Source organism: Hemiscyllium ocellatum, chromosome 32 (assembly GCF_020745735.1).
Source record: "Hemiscyllium ocellatum isolate sHemOce1 chromosome 32, sHemOce1.pat.X.cur, whole genome shotgun sequence".
NCBI classification, from domain to species: Eukaryota; Metazoa; Chordata; class Chondrichthyes; order Orectolobiformes; family Hemiscylliidae; genus Hemiscyllium; species Hemiscyllium ocellatum.
The window spans coordinates 32,184,782-32,204,227 of record NC_083432.1 but is presented as its reverse complement, the minus strand read 5'-3'; the positions used below and the strand labels follow the sequence as shown (position 1 = coordinate 32,204,227).

Here is a 19,446-nt window from a genome sequence, read left to right as displayed (position 1 = left end):
CAGGCAGCATCACAGGAGCAGAAGAGTTGATGTTTCGAGCATAACCTCTTCATCAGGAATGTGGGGGGCGGGGGGCGGGGATGGCCCAAGGGGGCTGAGAGGTAAATGGAGGGGGGGAGTTGGGGGGGAAGGTAGCTGGGAATGAGATAGGTAGATGAAGGTGGGTGTGGGAGTGATGATGATAGGTAGGAGATGAGGGTGGAGCAGATAGTGGGAAGGGAGATGGGCAGGTAGAACAGTTCAAGAGGGCAGTGCCGAGTTAGAGGGTTGGATCTGCGATAAGGTGAGGACATGGGAAAATGAGGAAACTGGTGAAATTAAGTATGGTTGGAGGGTTCAAGGCGGAAAATGAGGCGCGCTTCCTCCAGGCATCGGGAGGTTAACGTCTGGTGGTGGAGGCGGCCAAGGACTTGCATGTTCTTGGTGAAGTGGGGAGAGGAGTTAAAGTGTTCGGCCACAGGGCGGTGGGATTGATTGGTGTGAGTCTCACAGAGATGTTCTGTAACATTCTGCAAGTTGGCGTTCTGTCTCCGTAATGTATAGGAGACCACATCGAGAGCAACGGAAACAGTAGATGAGGTATATGGAAGTACGGTAAATCTGTCGGATGTGGAAGGATCCTTTGGGGCCTTGGAATATTGCATGCAATTCCGGTCTCATTCCTATTGGAATGGTGTTGTGAAACTTGAAAGGGTTCAGAAAAGATTTACAAGGATGTTGCCAGGGCTGGAGGATTTGAGCTGTAGGGAGAGGCTGGACAGGCTGAGGCTGTTTTCCCTGGAGCGTCGGAGGCTGAGGGGTGACCTAATAGGAGTTTACAAAATTATGACGGGCATGGATAGGGTAAATAGACAAAGTCTTTTCCCTGGGGTGGGGGAGTCCAGAACTAGAGGGCATAGGTTTAGGGATGTCTTCTAGTTTAATGGCGAGGTTGAGGTTGGAAAGGAGCAAGTGGAGAACTGCACATTGCAAGGATGAGAGGTTGGAGTGAGCGACAGGGATAGACAGGTTGAGGCAGTCAATGTAACAGCGGCAGTTGGTGATGAAGCGATCGAGGGTGGTAACAGAGTGGCATGGGGTGTCCAAATGGATGTAGTGTGTTAGACATCCTGTGCCATTTGTTACCCACCCTCGCTCTCTTCATTGGCACTACATTGACCACCTCAACCTGTCTACCCCCTCACCCTCACAAAGCGCAGCCCTCTACTCCCTCCGCTCCAACTCCAACTTCACCATCAAACCAGCAGACAGGTGAGGGCACTGTGGTAGTTTGGCACGCTGACCTCTACATCACTGAAGGCAGACACTAACTCTTGGACATCTCCCTGTACTGCCCCCTCAACCACTACCTCACCGCTCATCAGCAAACCATCATCTCCTAGACCATCCACAACCTCATCACCTCAGGAAATCTCCCATCCACAGTCTCCGACCTCACAATCTGGGAACCCCACAGCACCCAAATCTACCTTCTACCTAAAATCCACAAAACTGAAACCCATTGTTTCAGCCTGCTCGTGCCTCATCGAACATGTCCCCTCATACCTTGATACCATCCTCTGTCCCTTGGTCCAGGATCTCCCCACATATGTTTGAGACCCCACTCTTGCCCTCCACCTCCTCCATGACTTTCATTTCCTACGCCCTCAATGCTACATCATGGACATTCATCCGCCATGATGAAGGCTTCCAATGCCCCTGTTTCTTATTCTCCCGCGGACCCAGCCAGTACCCTTCCACTGACACACTCATTCCATTGGCTGAACTGGTCTTCCTCCTCAAGAGTTTCTCCTTTGAGTTTTCCCACTTGCTACAGATCAAAGGGGTAGCCATGGGCACTCATGGGTGCCAATTATGCTGTCTCTTCATTGAGTTTTTGGAACAGTTCTTTTTCCACAGCTACACTGGTGCTACTCCCCACCCTTTCCTCCGCTACATTGATGATCTTGATCAGATAGGCCACTGAGCTGAGGAATGGCAGACGGAGTTTAATTTAGATAAATTTGAGGTCCTGCATTTTGGAAAAGCAAATTAGAGCAGCATGTACGCACTTAGTGATAAAGGTCCGAGGAAGTGTTGCTGAACAGAGATCTTAGAATGCAGGTTCATAGCTCCTTGAACGTACTGTCGCAGGTAGATAGGATAGTGAAGCCGGTGTTTGGTATGCTTTCCTTTATCGGTCACAACACTGAGTATCAGATTTAGGAGACATGTTGCAGTTGTACAAGATATTGGTTAGGCCACTTTTGGAATATTGCGTGCAATTCCAGTCTCCTTCCTATCAGAAGGATTTTGTGAAACTTGAAAGGGTTCAGAAAAGATTTACAAGCATGTTGCCAGGGTTGGAGGATTTGAGCTACAGAGTGAGGCTGAATAGACTGGGGTTGTTTCCCCTCGAGCTTTGGAGGTTGAGAGGTGACCTGATAGAGGTTTATAAAATCAAGAGGGGTATGGATAGGGTAAATGGACAAAGCCTTTTCCCTGGGGTGTGGGAGTCCAGAACTAGAGGGCATAGGTTTAGCATGAGAGGGGAAAGATATAGATTAGATTAGATTACTTACAGTGTGGAAACAGGCCCTTCGGCCCAACAAGTCTACACTGACCCGCCGAAACGCAACCCACCCATACATTTACCCCTTACCTAACACTACGGGCAATTTAGCATGGCCAATTCACCTGACCCGCAAATCTTTGGACTGTGGGAGAAACCGGAGCACCCGGAGGAAACCCACGCAGACACGGGGAGAACGTGCCTGAGGCGGGAATTGAACCCAGGTCTCTGGCGCTGTGAGACAGCAGTGCTAACCATATAAAAAGGACCTATGGGGAAACTTTTTCACACAAAGGGTGACGTGTGTATGGAATGAGCTGCCAGAGGAAGTGTGGAGGCTGGTACAATTGAAACATTTAAGAGGCATTTGGATGGGTATATGAACAGGAATTGTTTAGAGGGATAGGGGCCAAGTGCTGGCAAATAGGATTGATTAGGATACAATATCTGGTCAGCATGGGAGGGTTGGACCAAAGGGTCTGTTTCTGTGATGTTCATCTCTATGACTGCATTGGCGCCACCTCATGCTCCCATGAGGAGGTTGAACAGTTTATCAACTTCACGAGCATGTTCCACCCTGACCTCAAGTTGACTTAGACCATTCCGGACACCTCCCTCCCCTTCCTGGACCTCGCCATCTCCATCTCCATTTCCATTTCCGGTGACCGACTCAACACGAACATACACTTCAAATACGCTGACTCCCAGAGTCACCTGGACTACAACTCCTCTACCCTGCCTCCTATAAAAATTTTATCCCTTGTTCCAAATTCCTCCGCCTCCACTGCACCTGCTCCCAGGAGGACCAATTTCACCATAGAATATCCCAGATGGCCTCCTTCTTCCAGGACCACATTTTCCCCTCCCATGTGGTCGACGATGCCCTCCCTCACATCTCCGCCACTTGCTGCACCTCCACACTTGAACCCCACTCCTCTAATTACAACAAGGATTGAACTCCCCTGGTTCTCATCTTCAACCCCACCAACTTCCAGATACAAAGCACCATCCTCCACCATTTCCGCCACCTATAAACAGACCCCACCACCAAAGATATATTTTCCTCCCCATTCCTATCTTTGTTCTGCAGAGACCATTCCCTCCGTAACTCCCTTGTTAGGTCCACCCAGCCCCGCCCCCATAAACCCACCCTCCACTCACAGCACCTTCCCTTGCCACGCAAGAAGTGCAAAATCTTTGCTCTCACCTCCCCCCTCACCTCTGTCCAAGGCCTCAAAGGATCCTTCTACATCTGATAGAGATTTACTTGTACTTCCACACACATCATCTACTGTGTCCGTTGCTCTCAATGTGGTCTCCTGTATATTGGGGAGAACATATCTTGGACACTCACACCAATCAACCCCACCTTCCTGCGGCCCCTCCCACTCCGCCAAGTACATGCAAGTCCTTGGCCTCCTCTACTGCGAAACTCAAGCCACCTGATGCCTGGAGCAGGAACGCCTCATCTTCCCCCTTGGGACCCTCCAACCACATCGGATCAATGTTGGTTTCACCAGTTTCCTCATTTCCCCTGCCCACCTTATCCTAGATCCATCCTTCCAACTCAGCACTGCCCTCTTGAACTGTCCTACCTGTCCATCGCCCTTCCCACCTATCCGCTCCACCCTCCTTTCCGACCCATCACCATCATCCCCCACCTTCGTGTATCTATTGCATTCCCAGCTACCTTCCCCTCAGCCCCACACCTCTCTCATTTATCTCTCAGCCCCCTTGGGCACCCACCAACGTTGCTGATGAAGCCCTCAGGCTCAAAACGGCGACTCTCCTGCTTCTCGGATGTTGCCCGACCTGCTGTGTTTTTCCAGCACCACACGTTTCAACTCTGATTGCCAGCGTCTGCAGTCCTCACTTTCTCCTATAATATTTTTCAACCCAATCACAGCATAGAGGTTAACAGGATATACACAGTTTTAGACCTTGTTGTGAAAACCCAGTTCGTATGACATTTATGGACAATATAATTGAGGGAACATGCATTTTCAGTGTTGAGCTGAGTTATAAAGAAAGGCTGGATAAGCTGGGATAGTTTTCACTGGAGTATAGGAAGTTAAGGGGTGACCTTATAGGAGTTTATAAAATCATGAAGGGTAAAGATAGAGTTAATGATAAGTGTCATTGCCCTAGGATCGGCATTTTCAAGACTCAGGGGCATATTTTTTAAGGTGAGAAGAGAGAGATTTAAAAAAAAGACATGAGAGGCTTTTTTTTTTAAACACATGGAGGGTGGTTTGCGTGTGGAATGAACTTCCTGAGGAAGTGATGGATGTGGCTACAATTACAATATTTAAAAGACATTTGGATGGATACATGAATAGGTAAGATGTTGATGAGATATGAGCCAGGAATGGGCAGGTGGGACGTGTTTAGTTTGGGATTATGTTCGGCATGGATTGGTTGGACCGAAGGGTCTCTAGCTGTGCTGTAATGACTATGTGAATTTGGATGGCTGATTATAAATACAGTCACTGTAATATAGAGTGTGCAATTAGTGTCAGTTTCCTAAAGCTTACAAGTTGGGAAAGAACATGGTTTTTGAAATGAACCAGGAAACAAAGAATGGGTGTAGAGGATGGATTATTTGCAGAAGGATGTTTCAGTCCATTCTTGTGAGCATTTATCAGTAAACATGAGTCAGGACCCCTGAAGCACAAGGGAAATTGGCAGGAGGCACAGTTTACTGATGATGTCTAGTGAAAAAACCTACCTCCTGGACCAACTCAGAATAGGGTACAGGTGCTGGAGGGATACAAGTGCAGCTTTCTCTTGACACACCCCTTCAGTTGGGCATTTTCCCTTAACTTTCTGCTCAAAGTGTTTTTGGCTTGCAAGTTTCTGGAAACAAGTTGGAATACAAAACTTCATGACTCAAAAAAAAAAATTTAAAGCTGTGGTTCTGTTATGTTTCCTAAGTTGTGGAAGAGAAGAATTCAGTTCTCAGCTCTCCCTTTTCATGGGCGACACGGTGGCACAGTGGTTAGCACTGCTGCCTCACAGCGCCTGTAGACCCGGGTTCAATTCCCGACTCAGGCGACTGACTGTGTGGAGTTTGCACGTTCTCCCCGTGTCTGTGTGGGTTTCCTCCGGGTGCTCCGGTTTCCTCCCACAGTCACAAAGATGTGCGGGTCAGGTGAATTGGTCAAGCTAAATTGCCCGTAGTGTTAGGTAAGGGGTAAATGTAGGGGTATGGGTGGGTTGCGCTTCGGCGGGTCGGTGTGGGCTTGTTGGGCCAAAGGGCCTGTTTCCACACTGTAAGTCTAATCTAATCAGATGAGTGAAATGTGCTGATGCTGTGGTCTAACCATCTCAGTGCAGGCATGTGGTTTCAGCTAAGGAGGATCCACAGCTCTTAATACATAGACGAAAGTGAGAACTGCTGATTAGAGTCAAGATTAGAGTGGTGCTGGAAAAGCACAGCAGATCAGGGAGCATCCAACAAGCAGGAAAATCGATGTTTCTGCCAGGAGCCCTTTATCAGCTATTAGGGATTGATAGTTTTTCTGCAGCTGGTAGGTGAGAACTAAACTTTCATGATTTACTCTTTCAAGTTGGAAGTCAATTCAAAGATTACATGTGAATCTTCATTGAGTTCAAAACAAACATGACCAGTTTTACTTCAGATGGCAAAGAAATTAGGTTGTCATGTTAAGGCATGGAGTCAAATGTACTCCCCAAATGATACTCTCGACTCTGCTCTCCAGCATCTGTAGTCCTCACTTTCTCGAAGGAATGGAGCCAAGTTAAGGATGAATAACGAAGAATGCCAGGTTAGACAAATATTCTTCAGAACAAGAATCCCCTTGACTTGATTTTGGGCCTGGATCTGGAGAAACAGTGTAGGCCTTTTCTTTAAGAGATTAAACGGATTAGGTCACTCTCTTACAACTTACAAGTTTACACATTGTCCTGAAACAGATCTGAAGGGTTGAAATATCCCATGTAATGAAATGTAAGCAATTAACCAGGCCTCGAGTTTGCCAGCCAGCACTTAAAGTGTCTTGATTTGGTTAAATGGGATGTGCCCTGTGGAGAGACAGTGTATAATTTGTATTAGCAAATACGAACTGTGGCGATTTCTCAGTGGCTTGCTTCAGGCAGTTGACTGGTTCCCATGCACATCAGACATCCGGCCAATTCCAAAGCATATTTACCCATAACAGATTAAGGATAGCCTCCAACTTAGTGTTCTTAACTGTGTCATCAGTGAATATTATTTTGCAACATTAAAAATAACACTGATTGGAGGACATTAGTAAATTACAAAAACAGTCATGAATTTAAAGAGAGGCACTTTTAATAACAGGTATATGCGAATTTATAATGGGAAGGCTCATGATTGTTCAGTAAAACCCATCTGTTTAAATGTTTGTACCTTCTGTGATTTTCCATAGCTTACAAAAAGTACAATAAAATGTTAATGGCTGGGATTACTGACAGAGTCTCCATATTAAATAGAGTAAGTTAATGTCTCCAGCAACAAATATTTTACTAACTTCACGCCCACTTTAAGCATATAATAGAATTTAAAGGTTACCATTTTACACGTCCAATAGGATCCCAGAAGCCAGGCCTGCTAATACTACAAGGGCCTACAGTTGCCTGCTTGTAGTAACTGTAAAACTTCAACATCTTCTCATGGGACGGACGGTAAGCACCTGGTGACAGAAAGCCTAATATTAAAACACTGCCTTTGGAACATTTTTAATCCTTCTTTATGCCCCCACTGACTGGGCCTTTGTAAGGCATACAGGAGGATAAACAATTCACCCAAGGCTTCCATGGTTGCCAACACCCTCGATCCATGTCTCCTTAATAAAAGTGTTGTACTGTAAATGCATGACAACATTGTTTTAAAAGGGGAAAAAAACTATGGAAAATGGGCAATCTGCATACTAATAAGATGCAGTCAACATTGTTGGCTAACCTTCCTCCTTGTTAGCCAATATACAAAGGCCTGCCCAAAGCTGGGAGAAACTTGCCTTTCTGTTCAACATTAAACATGTAAATAAACAGCAGTTTTGAACTTTGTTAATGTTTACTGAAAGAAAAAAAACAAAATATTGCAGATGAGATCAGAAATAAAGACAATATTAAATACTGTCCTGAAGAAGGACCTTATTTAACTCTAGTTAAAGTTAACTCAGTTTCTCTTTCCACAGATTCTGCCTGACCCACTGTGAAGAGTCATCTAGACACAAAACATTAGCTTGCTCTCTCTCCATGGATTCTGCCTGACTCGCTATGATTTCCAGCATTTCTTTGCTTTCAGTCAAAATTGTAACAGGTCTCCCTTTCAGATGTGACAGTTTCTACTGTCTGAATGCTTAGATACACAAAGACCAAACAGACATAGTGCCTATGGAATGAAACTTCATGGAATGGGTATGAAGAGAAATTATTCTATCACAAGGAGATCCAAATGGACAGATGTAAACCCACTGTGTCTCAATACTAAACATGCTGGAACCATTCTTACAGACAATAGGAGCGCTGATACTCCAGTCACCTAACAGAAACCAGTTTGCAACTAGGAACACTTATTTACACACATTTGAGAGCAGCTTCACAGGGTCAGTCTTGGAGACAAACAGACCAGGGGAAAGAAATCCTGCACAACAAAGGAAGAACCATTCTGAGAATCCATAAAGTTAAGAAGTGGAGCGAAACTTTCATTGAGTTATTTGCAGATCCAAGTCAGATCTTTGCTACAAGGGCTCAACTACTCTTTTAATTGCAGCAAAGGCAGGACTCTGCACTTGCAACATGTAAGCCACTGTGAATTCAAACCCAAAAACTTCCAACCTTTATTTCTTCATGGTGCCCTGAAGAAAATGATCAGCTCTGCAATATTTCCAGCTTCTATCTCAAATAAACAGGAGTATTGGTGACTTTGTGAACTCTTTAGCAATTTAAGTGCATGTTACCCCTTCTGTAATCAACTTCTCTTTTGTGTGCATAGGAGAGTGTTGTTGCATTTACATTTGGGCGATGAGAAAACAAACATTTGTTCTTTTTTTTGAAACTTACAAACAAAACTTTTGGTTCTGCTCTTGAGACTCACTGCACTAAAGAGGCTAGACCCTTACTCTTTAGACCATAAGGTGTATGAGAACTCGGTCTTTTCAACCAACAGGTTGGTTCTGCCAATGAGATCATGGCTGATCTGAAAACTCTCAATTCTATTTCCCTGCCTTATTCCCATTAACTCCGATTCCTTTACTGATTAAAAATCTGCTTATTCAACCTTGAAAATATCTAATGACCCAGCCTCCACAGCTTTCTGTGGTAAAGAATTCTACAGGTTCACTACCCCCCAGAGAAGAAATTCTACTTCATCTGTTTTAAACGGATGACCCTTTACTCTTAAGTTATGCCCTCTGGTCCTAGACTCTCCCACAAGGGGAAACAATTCCATAACATCTACCCTGTCAAACCCTCTAAAATATAGAATGTTTCAATAAAGTCATCTCTCATTCTAAACTCAAAAGGAGTACAAGCTCAACCTACTTGACCACTCCCCACAGGAAAATCCCCCATACCGGAAATCAACCTAAAATAATCTTGTCCAGGCTTCCTTCAATGCCAGCATATTTTTCCTTAGAGAAGGGTCACAAAGCTCTGCTCTGACCAGTGGGCCTTGTGTAGTTTAAGCAAGACCTCCTTGTTTTTATACTTCATTCCCTGTGAATTAAAGGCCAGTCTGTTTGTCTTCTCTATTAACCAGTGAACCTGTATGCTAGCTTTTTCCGATTCATGAAGATGGAGCCCCCAGATCTTTGTGTTGTTGCTATGTGCAGTATTTATCCTTTGAAATAATATTCAGTTCCCCTATTCTTCCTGCTAACATACATAATCTCACATTTTGCTATATTATATTCCATCTGCTAAGTTTTTGCCTAATCACTTAAACTGTCTATATCCCGCTACACACTTTTTGTGTCAAACTCATCACCTGGCTTCCTAGTTTTGTGTCATCCAAAGATTTGGTGACAGTACATTCACTTCTATCATTCAAGTCATTCTTATATATTGCACATTTCTCTGCCCCTTGCACTGATCCCTGTGGTACTCCACTAAACACAGGTTGTCATCCTATAAAAATGCCTCCCTTAGCCCATCTCTGTCTCCTATTATTAGTTAGCCAATCGTCTACCCATGCTAATAGGCTGAGTCTTTTCCCTGGGGTTGAGGAGTCCAGATCTAGAGGGCGTAGGTTTAGGGCGAAGGGGAAAGATATAAAAGAGACCTACGGGGTAACTTTTTCACACAGAGGGTGGTACATGTATGGAATGAGCTGCCAGAGGAAGTGGTGGAGGCTGGTATAATTGCAACACTTAAGAGCCACTTGAATGGGTATATGAATAGGAAGGGTTTGGAGGGATATGGGCCAGGTGCTGGCAGGTGGGACTAGATTGGGTTGGGATATCTGGTCGGCATGGACGGGTTGGACCGAGGGGTCTGCTTCCATGCTGTACATCTCTATGACTCTATGAACTCTTAAGTTTAACTGTGGTCATTATAACCCATTTAAATTAGTTGAGAGGTTGGTAAAAAGGAGAACCATGCTACCATCTCTTTCCTACATATAGATTCAGTTGGATTCAGACATACCCGCTCTTTAATGTTACGAAGTACTCGATTCACCAGTTCAGTCAACAAGGCAAAAGAATTACTGTTGAAGGGCTGGCGCTGAATACCTTCCAGCCGGTAATCAAACCCAGCCATTTAAACTTCCCAAACCTCTCAATTCATAATACTTGACAATGGGGGTGAAAATGAGCCAGCTTTGTAGCCATGGAGATGAAAATTTTAGGCATATATACTGGGAAAGACATTACAGAACCAGGGCAGGGGAGAGAATGTGGCACACGGCCAAGTGAGTAGCATAGCAATCTGCACACTTTCATTTTCTGTTGCCATGGCAATCAACGAGTGAATAGCTGGGATGCTTGATCACACAGTTCTGCAAGTATGAGAATCAGTTACACAAAGCAATAAAAAAAAAGGTTTATCAGAAAAAATGGGAACTTAAATGTCTGGGGAATTGGAGACATGGGGACTCAAGACAGTGTAAAACACCCTTACAACCCACTCTACACTCCAGTTCCTGGTGACATTCCTTTAAGGTTTATTTGTGATTATTGGACTTTTAAATGTCCGGTTCCAATTGAGAATGCATATGTAACTCTCTCTCATCGCACAGCTTTCAACAGCTGAAAGAAAAGAACTGTCATTTTTATTTCCTTTTGTTATCAAGGTATTTAACTTTGAAAAAAGTCTTTACACTCCTATTTTGCTCTCCACCTGCCTCCCACTATGTGACTCTTTGTCACCTTCCTACTTATAACATGGGACTTCATCTTCAAAGGCTGGATGTGTGTGCATCGTCTGTGCAGTGCAGGATAGATTTGGCAGCAGAAGATGTTGATCCTTGCCCGAAGTTCCAAGAACTGTTTTGTGCTCATCAACCTCAGACTCTCCATACAAATGGCAAGCTTCACTTCAGGCTCAGATGATCACAGCACTCGCACCCTCACTGAGAAAGGTCACGGGGTTAAACTGTTTCGGTACACAATCCAGACTCGTGTTTCCATGTCGCACTAAGGCCACGTTATATTGGGAGAGAAGTCATCCTTCGGACCAAAGATCAAGCTAAGGCGCTGCAGAATGTTCCAAATTAGCACAAGGATCTCATGACACAGGTTGCAGTTGAACAGAGAGTTCTTCCTGAGTCATGAGCAACACTTCTCCATAGAGACCTACAGCACAGAAAGAGGTCCTTCACATCCACACTGGTCAAAAGGAGCCACCTAACTATTCTAATCCCATTTTCCAGCACTTGACCCACAGCCTTGGCATCACGACTGCACTCTAAATACTTCTTAAATATTGAGTGTTTCTGTCTCTACGAATCCTTACAAGCACTGAGTTCTAGATTCCCACCACCTTCTATGTGAAAACATTTCTCTCACATCTTCTCTGAACCTTCCATTCCTTAGCTTAAGTCAGTGTTCCTCTGGTCAATGATCTCTCCACCAAGGCAACAAGTTCCTTCCTACCTACCCTATCTATCCTGCCCCCTCAATTTTATACATTCTTCATCCACCAAGACAAAAGCTTCATTGAAGTTGGTTGTTATTTATGTGGCTCTACTGCAAGTGAAGTGGATGTTGTGTTTACTCACTCAATGATATACAGTATATCTGAATCTGTATGATGTTTGAGATGTGATAAGGAGTTAAATTAATACAAAGGTTTTCTTTATCAAGGTACCTCTTGATTACTCTTACAGCCAACAACACTCTGGAAACCCCAGCAACAACTGACCACTTGCAGCTACACCCCTCTTCCCCACGCCCCCCCCACCCCCCAAGCTCAAAGCTTGGAGGGGGTGGCCTAGTGTTATTATCGTTAGACCATTAATCCAGAAACTCAGCTAATGTACTGGAGATCCAGGTTCAAATACCACCATGGCAGATGGTGAAATTTTAATTCAATAATAATCTGGATTTAAGAATCTACTGATGACCGCAAAACCACTATCAATTGTCGGAAAAACCCATCTGCTTCACTAATGTCCTTAAGGAAAAGAAATCTGCCATCCTCACCTGGTCAGGCCTACATGTAACTCCAGACTCTCAGCAATATGGTTGACTCTCAATATCCCTCTGAAATGGCCTAGCAAGGCACTCAGTTCGAAGGCCACAAGGGACGGACAATAAATGCTGGCCAGCTAGTGATGCCCATGTCCGAGTGAATGAAAACAAAAGCTTTATCTCAGTTCACTGCATTCATCTCCATATCACCAGATTTCAGAGGACCTTTCAAATCTACCAAAGGCTCTGAAAAAGTAGCAAAATGGAGGAAAACTTCAGAGAACAAACACCATTGGAAATTATTGCAAAAAGAATGCAAGACAGCCAAGTCAAAGCCATACACCAATCGCACTGTACACAACACAATTCACTGTTGAGTAACTGATTTGACTAGGTCTTGCCTAAGTTTTGCTTTTTCCTTCTGTTTTCCACACTCTGGGCACCAGTAAGAGATGTCATAAGGAGTAGAATGAACAAAGAAATTAGCTGAGACTCCTGTCAATTCACCCTGTCCTGAGACATTCAATGGTTGGCTGAGCGATATAAATATACAACTTTCACCATCAGCAAAAAGTAGTGTTAGGCAGACTGAATGGCCTTTGTAAAGAGTGCAGATCCCCTCTTCCTCCCACAGAGAGAGACAGAGAATTGGAAGTTGCCATCCTCTTTGACTCACACAACTCAGATATTTTAAGAAAATACATATACACCTGTATAACTTAGCTGTTGTTAAAATATCTTAATTATTTGCCTATTTAAAATTTCCAAACTGACTTCATGAAGGACATTACAATATTTTTTAAAGTGCTACCTGTTGTAAATTAGTTTAAAAATCAGATTTAACTTTAATGGCACTAATAGTTTGTATCCTCACTAATTTAGTATCACTCACTGTCACTTAAAATCGGTCACATTTGGTGAAAAACTGTTCTGATAACAACAATTACTCTACCCTGTACAGAACATTAAAAATCGTACATGGAAGTAATTAAGTTTATCAAACACTTAGAGACATTTCAATGTGCTAAAGAGCACTTTCCTTTCTACCCAACCCCCATCCCATGTTTCCTTGTTTCCCAGAAATTCCTACTGGAAGTTGGAATATTTACATCCACTCACATTTCACTGTAGTAGTATTAACCTCAGTACAATTAAAATCTTAAGATATAACAGCAGAATTAGGCCATTCAGCCTACTGAGTCTGCTTCACCATTCGATCATGACGTACATGCTCTGGATTAGAGTCATAGAGATGTACAACATGGAAACAGACCCTTCGATCCAACCCGTCCATGCCGATCAGATATCCCAACCCAATCTAGTCCCACCTGCCAGCACCCGGCCCATATCCCTCCAAATCCTTCCTATTCATAAACCCAACCAAATGCCTCTTAAATGTTGCAATTGTACCAGCATCTACCACTTCCTCTGGTAGTTCATTCCATACTTGTACCACCATCTGCGCGAAAAAATTGACCCTTAGGTCTCTTTTATATCATTCCCCTCTCACCCTAAACCTATGCCCTCTAGCTCTGGATTCCCCAACCCCAGGGAAAAGACTTTGCCTATTTATCCTATCCATGCTCCTCATAATTTTGTAAACCTCTATAAGGTCTCCCCTCAGCCTCCGATGCTCCTGGGAAAACAGCCCCAGCCTGTTCAGCCTCTCCCTATAGCTCAAATCCTCCAACCCTGTCAACATTCTTGAAAGGGTTCAGGAAAGATTTACAAGTTTCACGACATTTTTCCAATAGGAAGGAGACCAGAATTGCATGCAATATTTCAACAGTGGCCTAATCAATGTCCTGTACAGGCGCAACATGACCTCCGAACTCCTGTACTCAATGCTCTGACCAAAAAAGGAAAGCATACCAAACACCTTCTTCACTATCCTATCTACCTGTGACTCCAGGTGCACCTGCATTCCAAGGTATCTTTGTTCAGCAACACTCCCTAGCACCTTACCATTAAGTGTATAAGTCCTGCTTAAATTTGCTTTTCCAAAATGCAGCACCTCGCATTTATCTGAATTAAACTACATCTGCCACTTCTTAGCCCATTGGCCCATCTGGTCAAAATCCTGTTGTAATCGGAGGTAACCCGCTTCGCTGTCCACTACACCTCCAATTTTGGTGTCACCTGCAAACATACTAACTGTACCACTTATACTCGCATCCAAATCATTTATGTAAATGAAAAAAATTAGAGGACCCAGCACCGATCCTTGTGCCACTCCACTGATCACAGGCCTCCAGTCTGAAAAACAACCCTCCACCACCACCCTCTGTCTTCTACCTTTGAGCCAGTTCTGTATCCAAATGGCTAGTTCCCCCTGTATTCCATGAGATCTAACTTTGCTAATCAGTCTCCCATGGGGAACCTTGTCTAATGCCTTACTGAAGTCCAAATAGATCACATCTACTGCTCTACCCTCATCAATCCTCTGTGTTACTTCTTCAAAAAACTCATTCAAGTTTGAGAGACATGATTTCCCACGCACAAAAGCCATGTTGACTATCCCTAATCAGTCCTTGTCTTTCCAAATACATATACATGCTGTTCCTCAGGCTTCCCTCCAACAACTTGCCCTCAACCGAGGTCAGGCTCACTGGTGTATAGTTCCCTGGCTTGTCTTTACCGCCCTTCTTAAACAGTTGGCACCACGTTTGCCAACCTCCAGTCTTCGGGCACCTCACCTGTGACTATTGTCAAACAGTTCCAAGTTACTGGCTGACTAGACCAGCAGGAAAGCCAAGAATGTGAAGGGGGAGAGAAAGGAAGATGCTACAATGCAACAAATTTTTTTAAACTGATGAATGCTTGTGGTACTTTGGTCTCTGAGCCACACAAGTTTTCTCCCAGAAGAAACTCTAGCCCAGTCATCATTGTTATCACGTGGAGTTTTAGATGGCGTTGATGACGGGGTGAACAATGATGAGATACAGAGGTAGTTAATGTGTTGAGACTCTTTCAAACTAAGCGTTTATTTTCACCATGCTAATTATATACATTCTTATTCAGCAAGAGGATTAAGCTGATGTTCCTTCCTCGGTTTTATCAAGATTGTGAAGCAATCACTGATGGAAGTGCTTATGTCTTACGATGCCAGATACAATCCCAGATGTCTTGGTTAGATTTACTGCCTCAAAACCTTATTAGTCGAAGTTACTGATACCATGTGGAGATAATTACCTCTGCAAGATCTTAGCAGAAAGTAATCTTGGTCTTGTTGAGCAGTAAGTAGGTTTATTACATATTAATAATAGCTGGTTAAATTATGTCAGAAATGTATGACCTCTTTTGATATGAAGCCGAAGGAAAGGAAAAAATGGTGACTGTGTCTTTCATAAAACCATTGTGTAATTCTGCAATGCTCTGTAGAGTGGGCAGGCAGTTTCCATTTTAAACAAATAGGTAGACATCATCAGGCTTCACCTAAGAGTAAGTAGACATTATTACTTTAGTAATGTGCTGTTAACATGACGAATAACCACTGAACTTCTGCTGAACACATGGAGAACCAGTTATATCCTTCCAGGAGCTGTCCTTCACTTTCTGAGTGGGTGGAGCTTACTTTGTAATGCCAATCAACCTTTCCAGTCTCTACTGCTTTATTTAACACAACGTACCCACTCAGGAGTTAGGCCTTTGTTCTGTAGTCTAGCACGTGGGGGAAATTGAGGCAAATTGTCACTTTCAGTGCTCTCTGAGTGAACACTTTAAATTAACTTGATGTGGAACACACTAAACACCAAGAGCTTGTGTGAAGAACCTAGGCGGCACGGTGGTACAGTGGTTAGCACTGCTGCCTCACAGCGCCAGAGACCTGGGTTCAATTCCCGACTCAGGCGACTGACTGTGTGGAGTTTGCACGTTCTCCCTGTGTCTGCGTGGGTTTCCTCCCACAGTCCAAAAATGTGCGGGTCAGGTGAATTGGCCATGCTAAATTGCTCCTAGTGTTAGGTAAGGGGTAAATGTATGGGTGGGTTGCGCTTCGGTGGGTTGGTGTGGACTTGTTGGGCCGAAGGGCCTGTTTCCACTCTGTAAGTCTAATCTAGTCTAACCCACTCGGGTCACATCGCTCAATGCTTTTTTTCCCATTTATAGCAATAGCAGCTGGATGTGCAGAATTCAACCTGGTGTTTCTACTCTAAATAAAACATAATCTGGTGACATCATGTGGTCAAACTCAGACTTGCAATCTCTCCATTTCCAGTTTTAGAATGGTGAAACTGATAAGGATGATAATGTATGCGCACTGGATGTGGATATTGTTATTTGGTGTCTACTTATCAGTTTAAAATGGAAACTGCCTGTCCACTCTCCACAGCACTGCAGAGTTACGGAATGGTTTATGAAAGATACAGTCACTGGTTTTTCCTTTCCTTTAGCTTTCATGTAAAGCTCCCCTGTGATGTAGGCATTTTCATTTGTTACTGTTAGGAATCAGATAATAGCTCCAACACAAGAAGAAGCCATTCAGCTGGTTATATACACACTGGCCCTCTGGACTTTTTCAAAAATGAGAACTATTTCTCCCTTTTTTATTCATTCATGAGATGCGGACATTGCTAGCTGGGCTGGCATTTATTACCAAAGGCCAGTCACCTTTGAGGAGGTGGAGAGTTGTGTGTTTGAAATACTGCAGTCCATTGATGGAGGTAAACCCACAACGATGTTGAGGACAGAGTTGCAGGATTTTCAGTGACACTATAGGAACAGCTATACGGTTCCAAGTCAGGATGGTGTGGGGCTTTGGAGGGGGATTTGCAAATGGTGGCGTTTCTATATGCCTGCTGACCTAGTCTTTTGAGATGGGGATCGTGGATTTGGAAGGTGCTGTCTCAGGAGCATTGATGAATTCATACAGCTTTCCTTTAGGTGGTACACACTGTTGCTACAGAGAGTCAGTGACAAAGGGAGCGAATGTTCAAAGTGGTGGATAGGGCGCCATTCAAGGTCCCATCTTGATGTTGAATATTTTCATCAAACATCCTCTCAGCCTTTCCATCTGGAAAGATATCAGCTGCAGCTTCTCTAACATATTCACAAACTTTGAGGCATCCACAGAATATTTTTTCAACATCGTCTCTAACGCCTTCCATTCAGCAGAGAACGTCGTAAATTCTAGTTGTTCCAATTTTCATGGCTGACAGACTAGGAAGGTTTAATGGAAAACAAACAAAAATGTATGTGATTTTCCTCTGTTGCATTCAACTTGACTGCTTCCATTTCATGATTGTTTTCATTCAGTTCTGAAAGATGAATCTATCCTTTGTCTTTATAGAATGAACACTCCTGTACTTTGTTTCACCTTCACTCTTAATAGGTGACTGGCCAAAGAAAAGAAACTCTGCCCTTTACTTTACACTCTTCATATCTGCACAGTGTCTCCAAGCTTCAGAATTACTTTGCTGACTGTGAAGAGCATTGTAAGATGCAAATATTGTCATGAAGATATGCTGCAGCTAATGGGCACATAGCTAACGTGCACACAGCTAATGGGCACATAGCAAGCTCCTAAACACAATGTGACCGTGATCAGATAACTGCTTTCTTGTCATTTTGATTAAGGAATGAATATTAACCAGGACTCTGGGGAGAACCCATGCACCCTTCTTTGAAATAGTTACGAGAGAGGGGACAGATGTTAAATCTTGCTTTGTGATGCTCATTACGAAGCATGTCAGGACATTTTGTGATGTTAAAGATGCTGTATAAACATAAATCGTTGATGTTGTTTATCCCACAGAAGGGACAACACCTCCGCTTAGTGCAGTGTTCCTTTGCACTGCACTGGAGGTGGCAGCTTTGACTTTTCTGCACAGGTCCTGAAGTGAGGCTTCAACCCCCAACATCAGAAACAGAGGAAGAACTGTCATTTGAATCAGACACAGTTTTTAACAGGGGGGTAAAAGGCCCTTCAGCCCATCGGGTTTGTGCTGGTCATCAAGAATCCATCCAGTCTAATTCCATTAGCTCTTAGCCGTGCGTGCTATGGCACTTGAAATGTTCATTTAAATACGTTTTAAATATTTTTATGGTTTCCACCTCTACCACCCGCTTAGGCAGTGAATTCCAGATACCCACCATCCTCTGGATGAAAAACACTTTCCCCTCAAAGCTTCCTGCTCCTTACCTTAAAACTGCGGCCCCGGTTACTGTCTCTTCTATTAAGTAGAAAGGTTCTCCCTATCTTTACACTTGTCCACCTCAACCAGATCTCCTCTCAGCCTTCTGTACTCTAAAGAAAACCAACTCCAGTGGGTTTTCGCCACTTACTACCAGTACTACTGCATACGCTAACTGTCTCATTGACATAAAAAAATAATGCAGTGGAAGACTTGAGACCTGCTAGTGTACCAAAGTCATAGAGATTTACAGCACAGAAACAGACCATTCAGTCCAACTCGTCCACGTTGACCAGATATCCCAACTCAATCTAGTCCCAATGTGCCAGCACCTGGCCCATATCCCTCCAAACCCTTCCTATTCATATACCCATCCAGGAGTTTTTTAAATGTTGCAATTGTACTAGCCTCCACCACTTCCTCTGGCAGCTCATTCCATATACATACCACCCTCTGTAACAAAGTTGCCCCTTAGGCCTCTTTTATATCTTTCCCCTCTCACCCTAAACCTATGCCCTCTAATTCTGGACTCCCCCACTCCAGGGAAAAAAAAACTGTCCATTTATCCTATCCATGCCCCTCATGATTTTATAAGCCTCTATAATGTCACCCCTCATCCTCCGATGCTCCAGGGAAAACAGCCCCAGCCTGTCCAGCCTCTCCCTATAGCTCAAATCCTCCAACCCTGGCAACATCCTTGTAAATCTTTTCTGAACTCTTTCAAGTTTCACATCTTTCCGATAGGAAGGAGACCAGAATTGCACACAATACTCCAACAGTGGCCTAACCAATGCTCTGATTAGTCGCAACGTGACCTCCCAACCCCTCTACTCAATACTCTGATCACTAAAGGAAACCATAACAAACGCCTTCTTCACTATCCTATTTACCTGTGACTCCACTTTCAAGGAGCTACGAACCTGCACTAGGGAAGCTGTGAATTCTCTTCAACACCACCAGCTATCAGTCTCTCATAATCAAATACAGACCATCTCTTACTCAGCTGTGGGATATAGACATTGATGGCTGGGCCAGCATTTACAGAGGAACCTCGATTATCCAAAGGACACAGGTGGGGAATATTCCATTCGGTTAATCAAATTCCAGATAAGCGAATGCCGGATAACAATTTAACCAAGCATAGGGA

The 19,446-nt window shown here is 43.9% G+C and overlaps 1 protein-coding gene across 6 annotated transcripts in view; it reads right to left on the bottom strand.

Annotated features, from left to right (window-relative positions):
• Positions 1–19,446, bottom strand: part of LOC132830927 (acyl-CoA-binding domain-containing protein 5-like) — a 173,081-nt gene that overhangs the window by 136,026 nt on the left and 17,609 nt on the right. For all 6 annotated transcript variants that reach the window (XR_009646449.1, XM_060848878.1, XM_060848882.1 and 3 more), the window contains one exon: positions 7,107–7,227. Coding sequence is in view for 5 of the 6 variants with exons in the window: in XM_060848878.1 (XP_060704861.1) it covers positions 7,107–7,227 (121 nt within the window). In the remaining variant the exon portion in view is untranslated. The remainder of the gene's footprint in view (positions 1–7,106; positions 7,228–19,446) is intronic.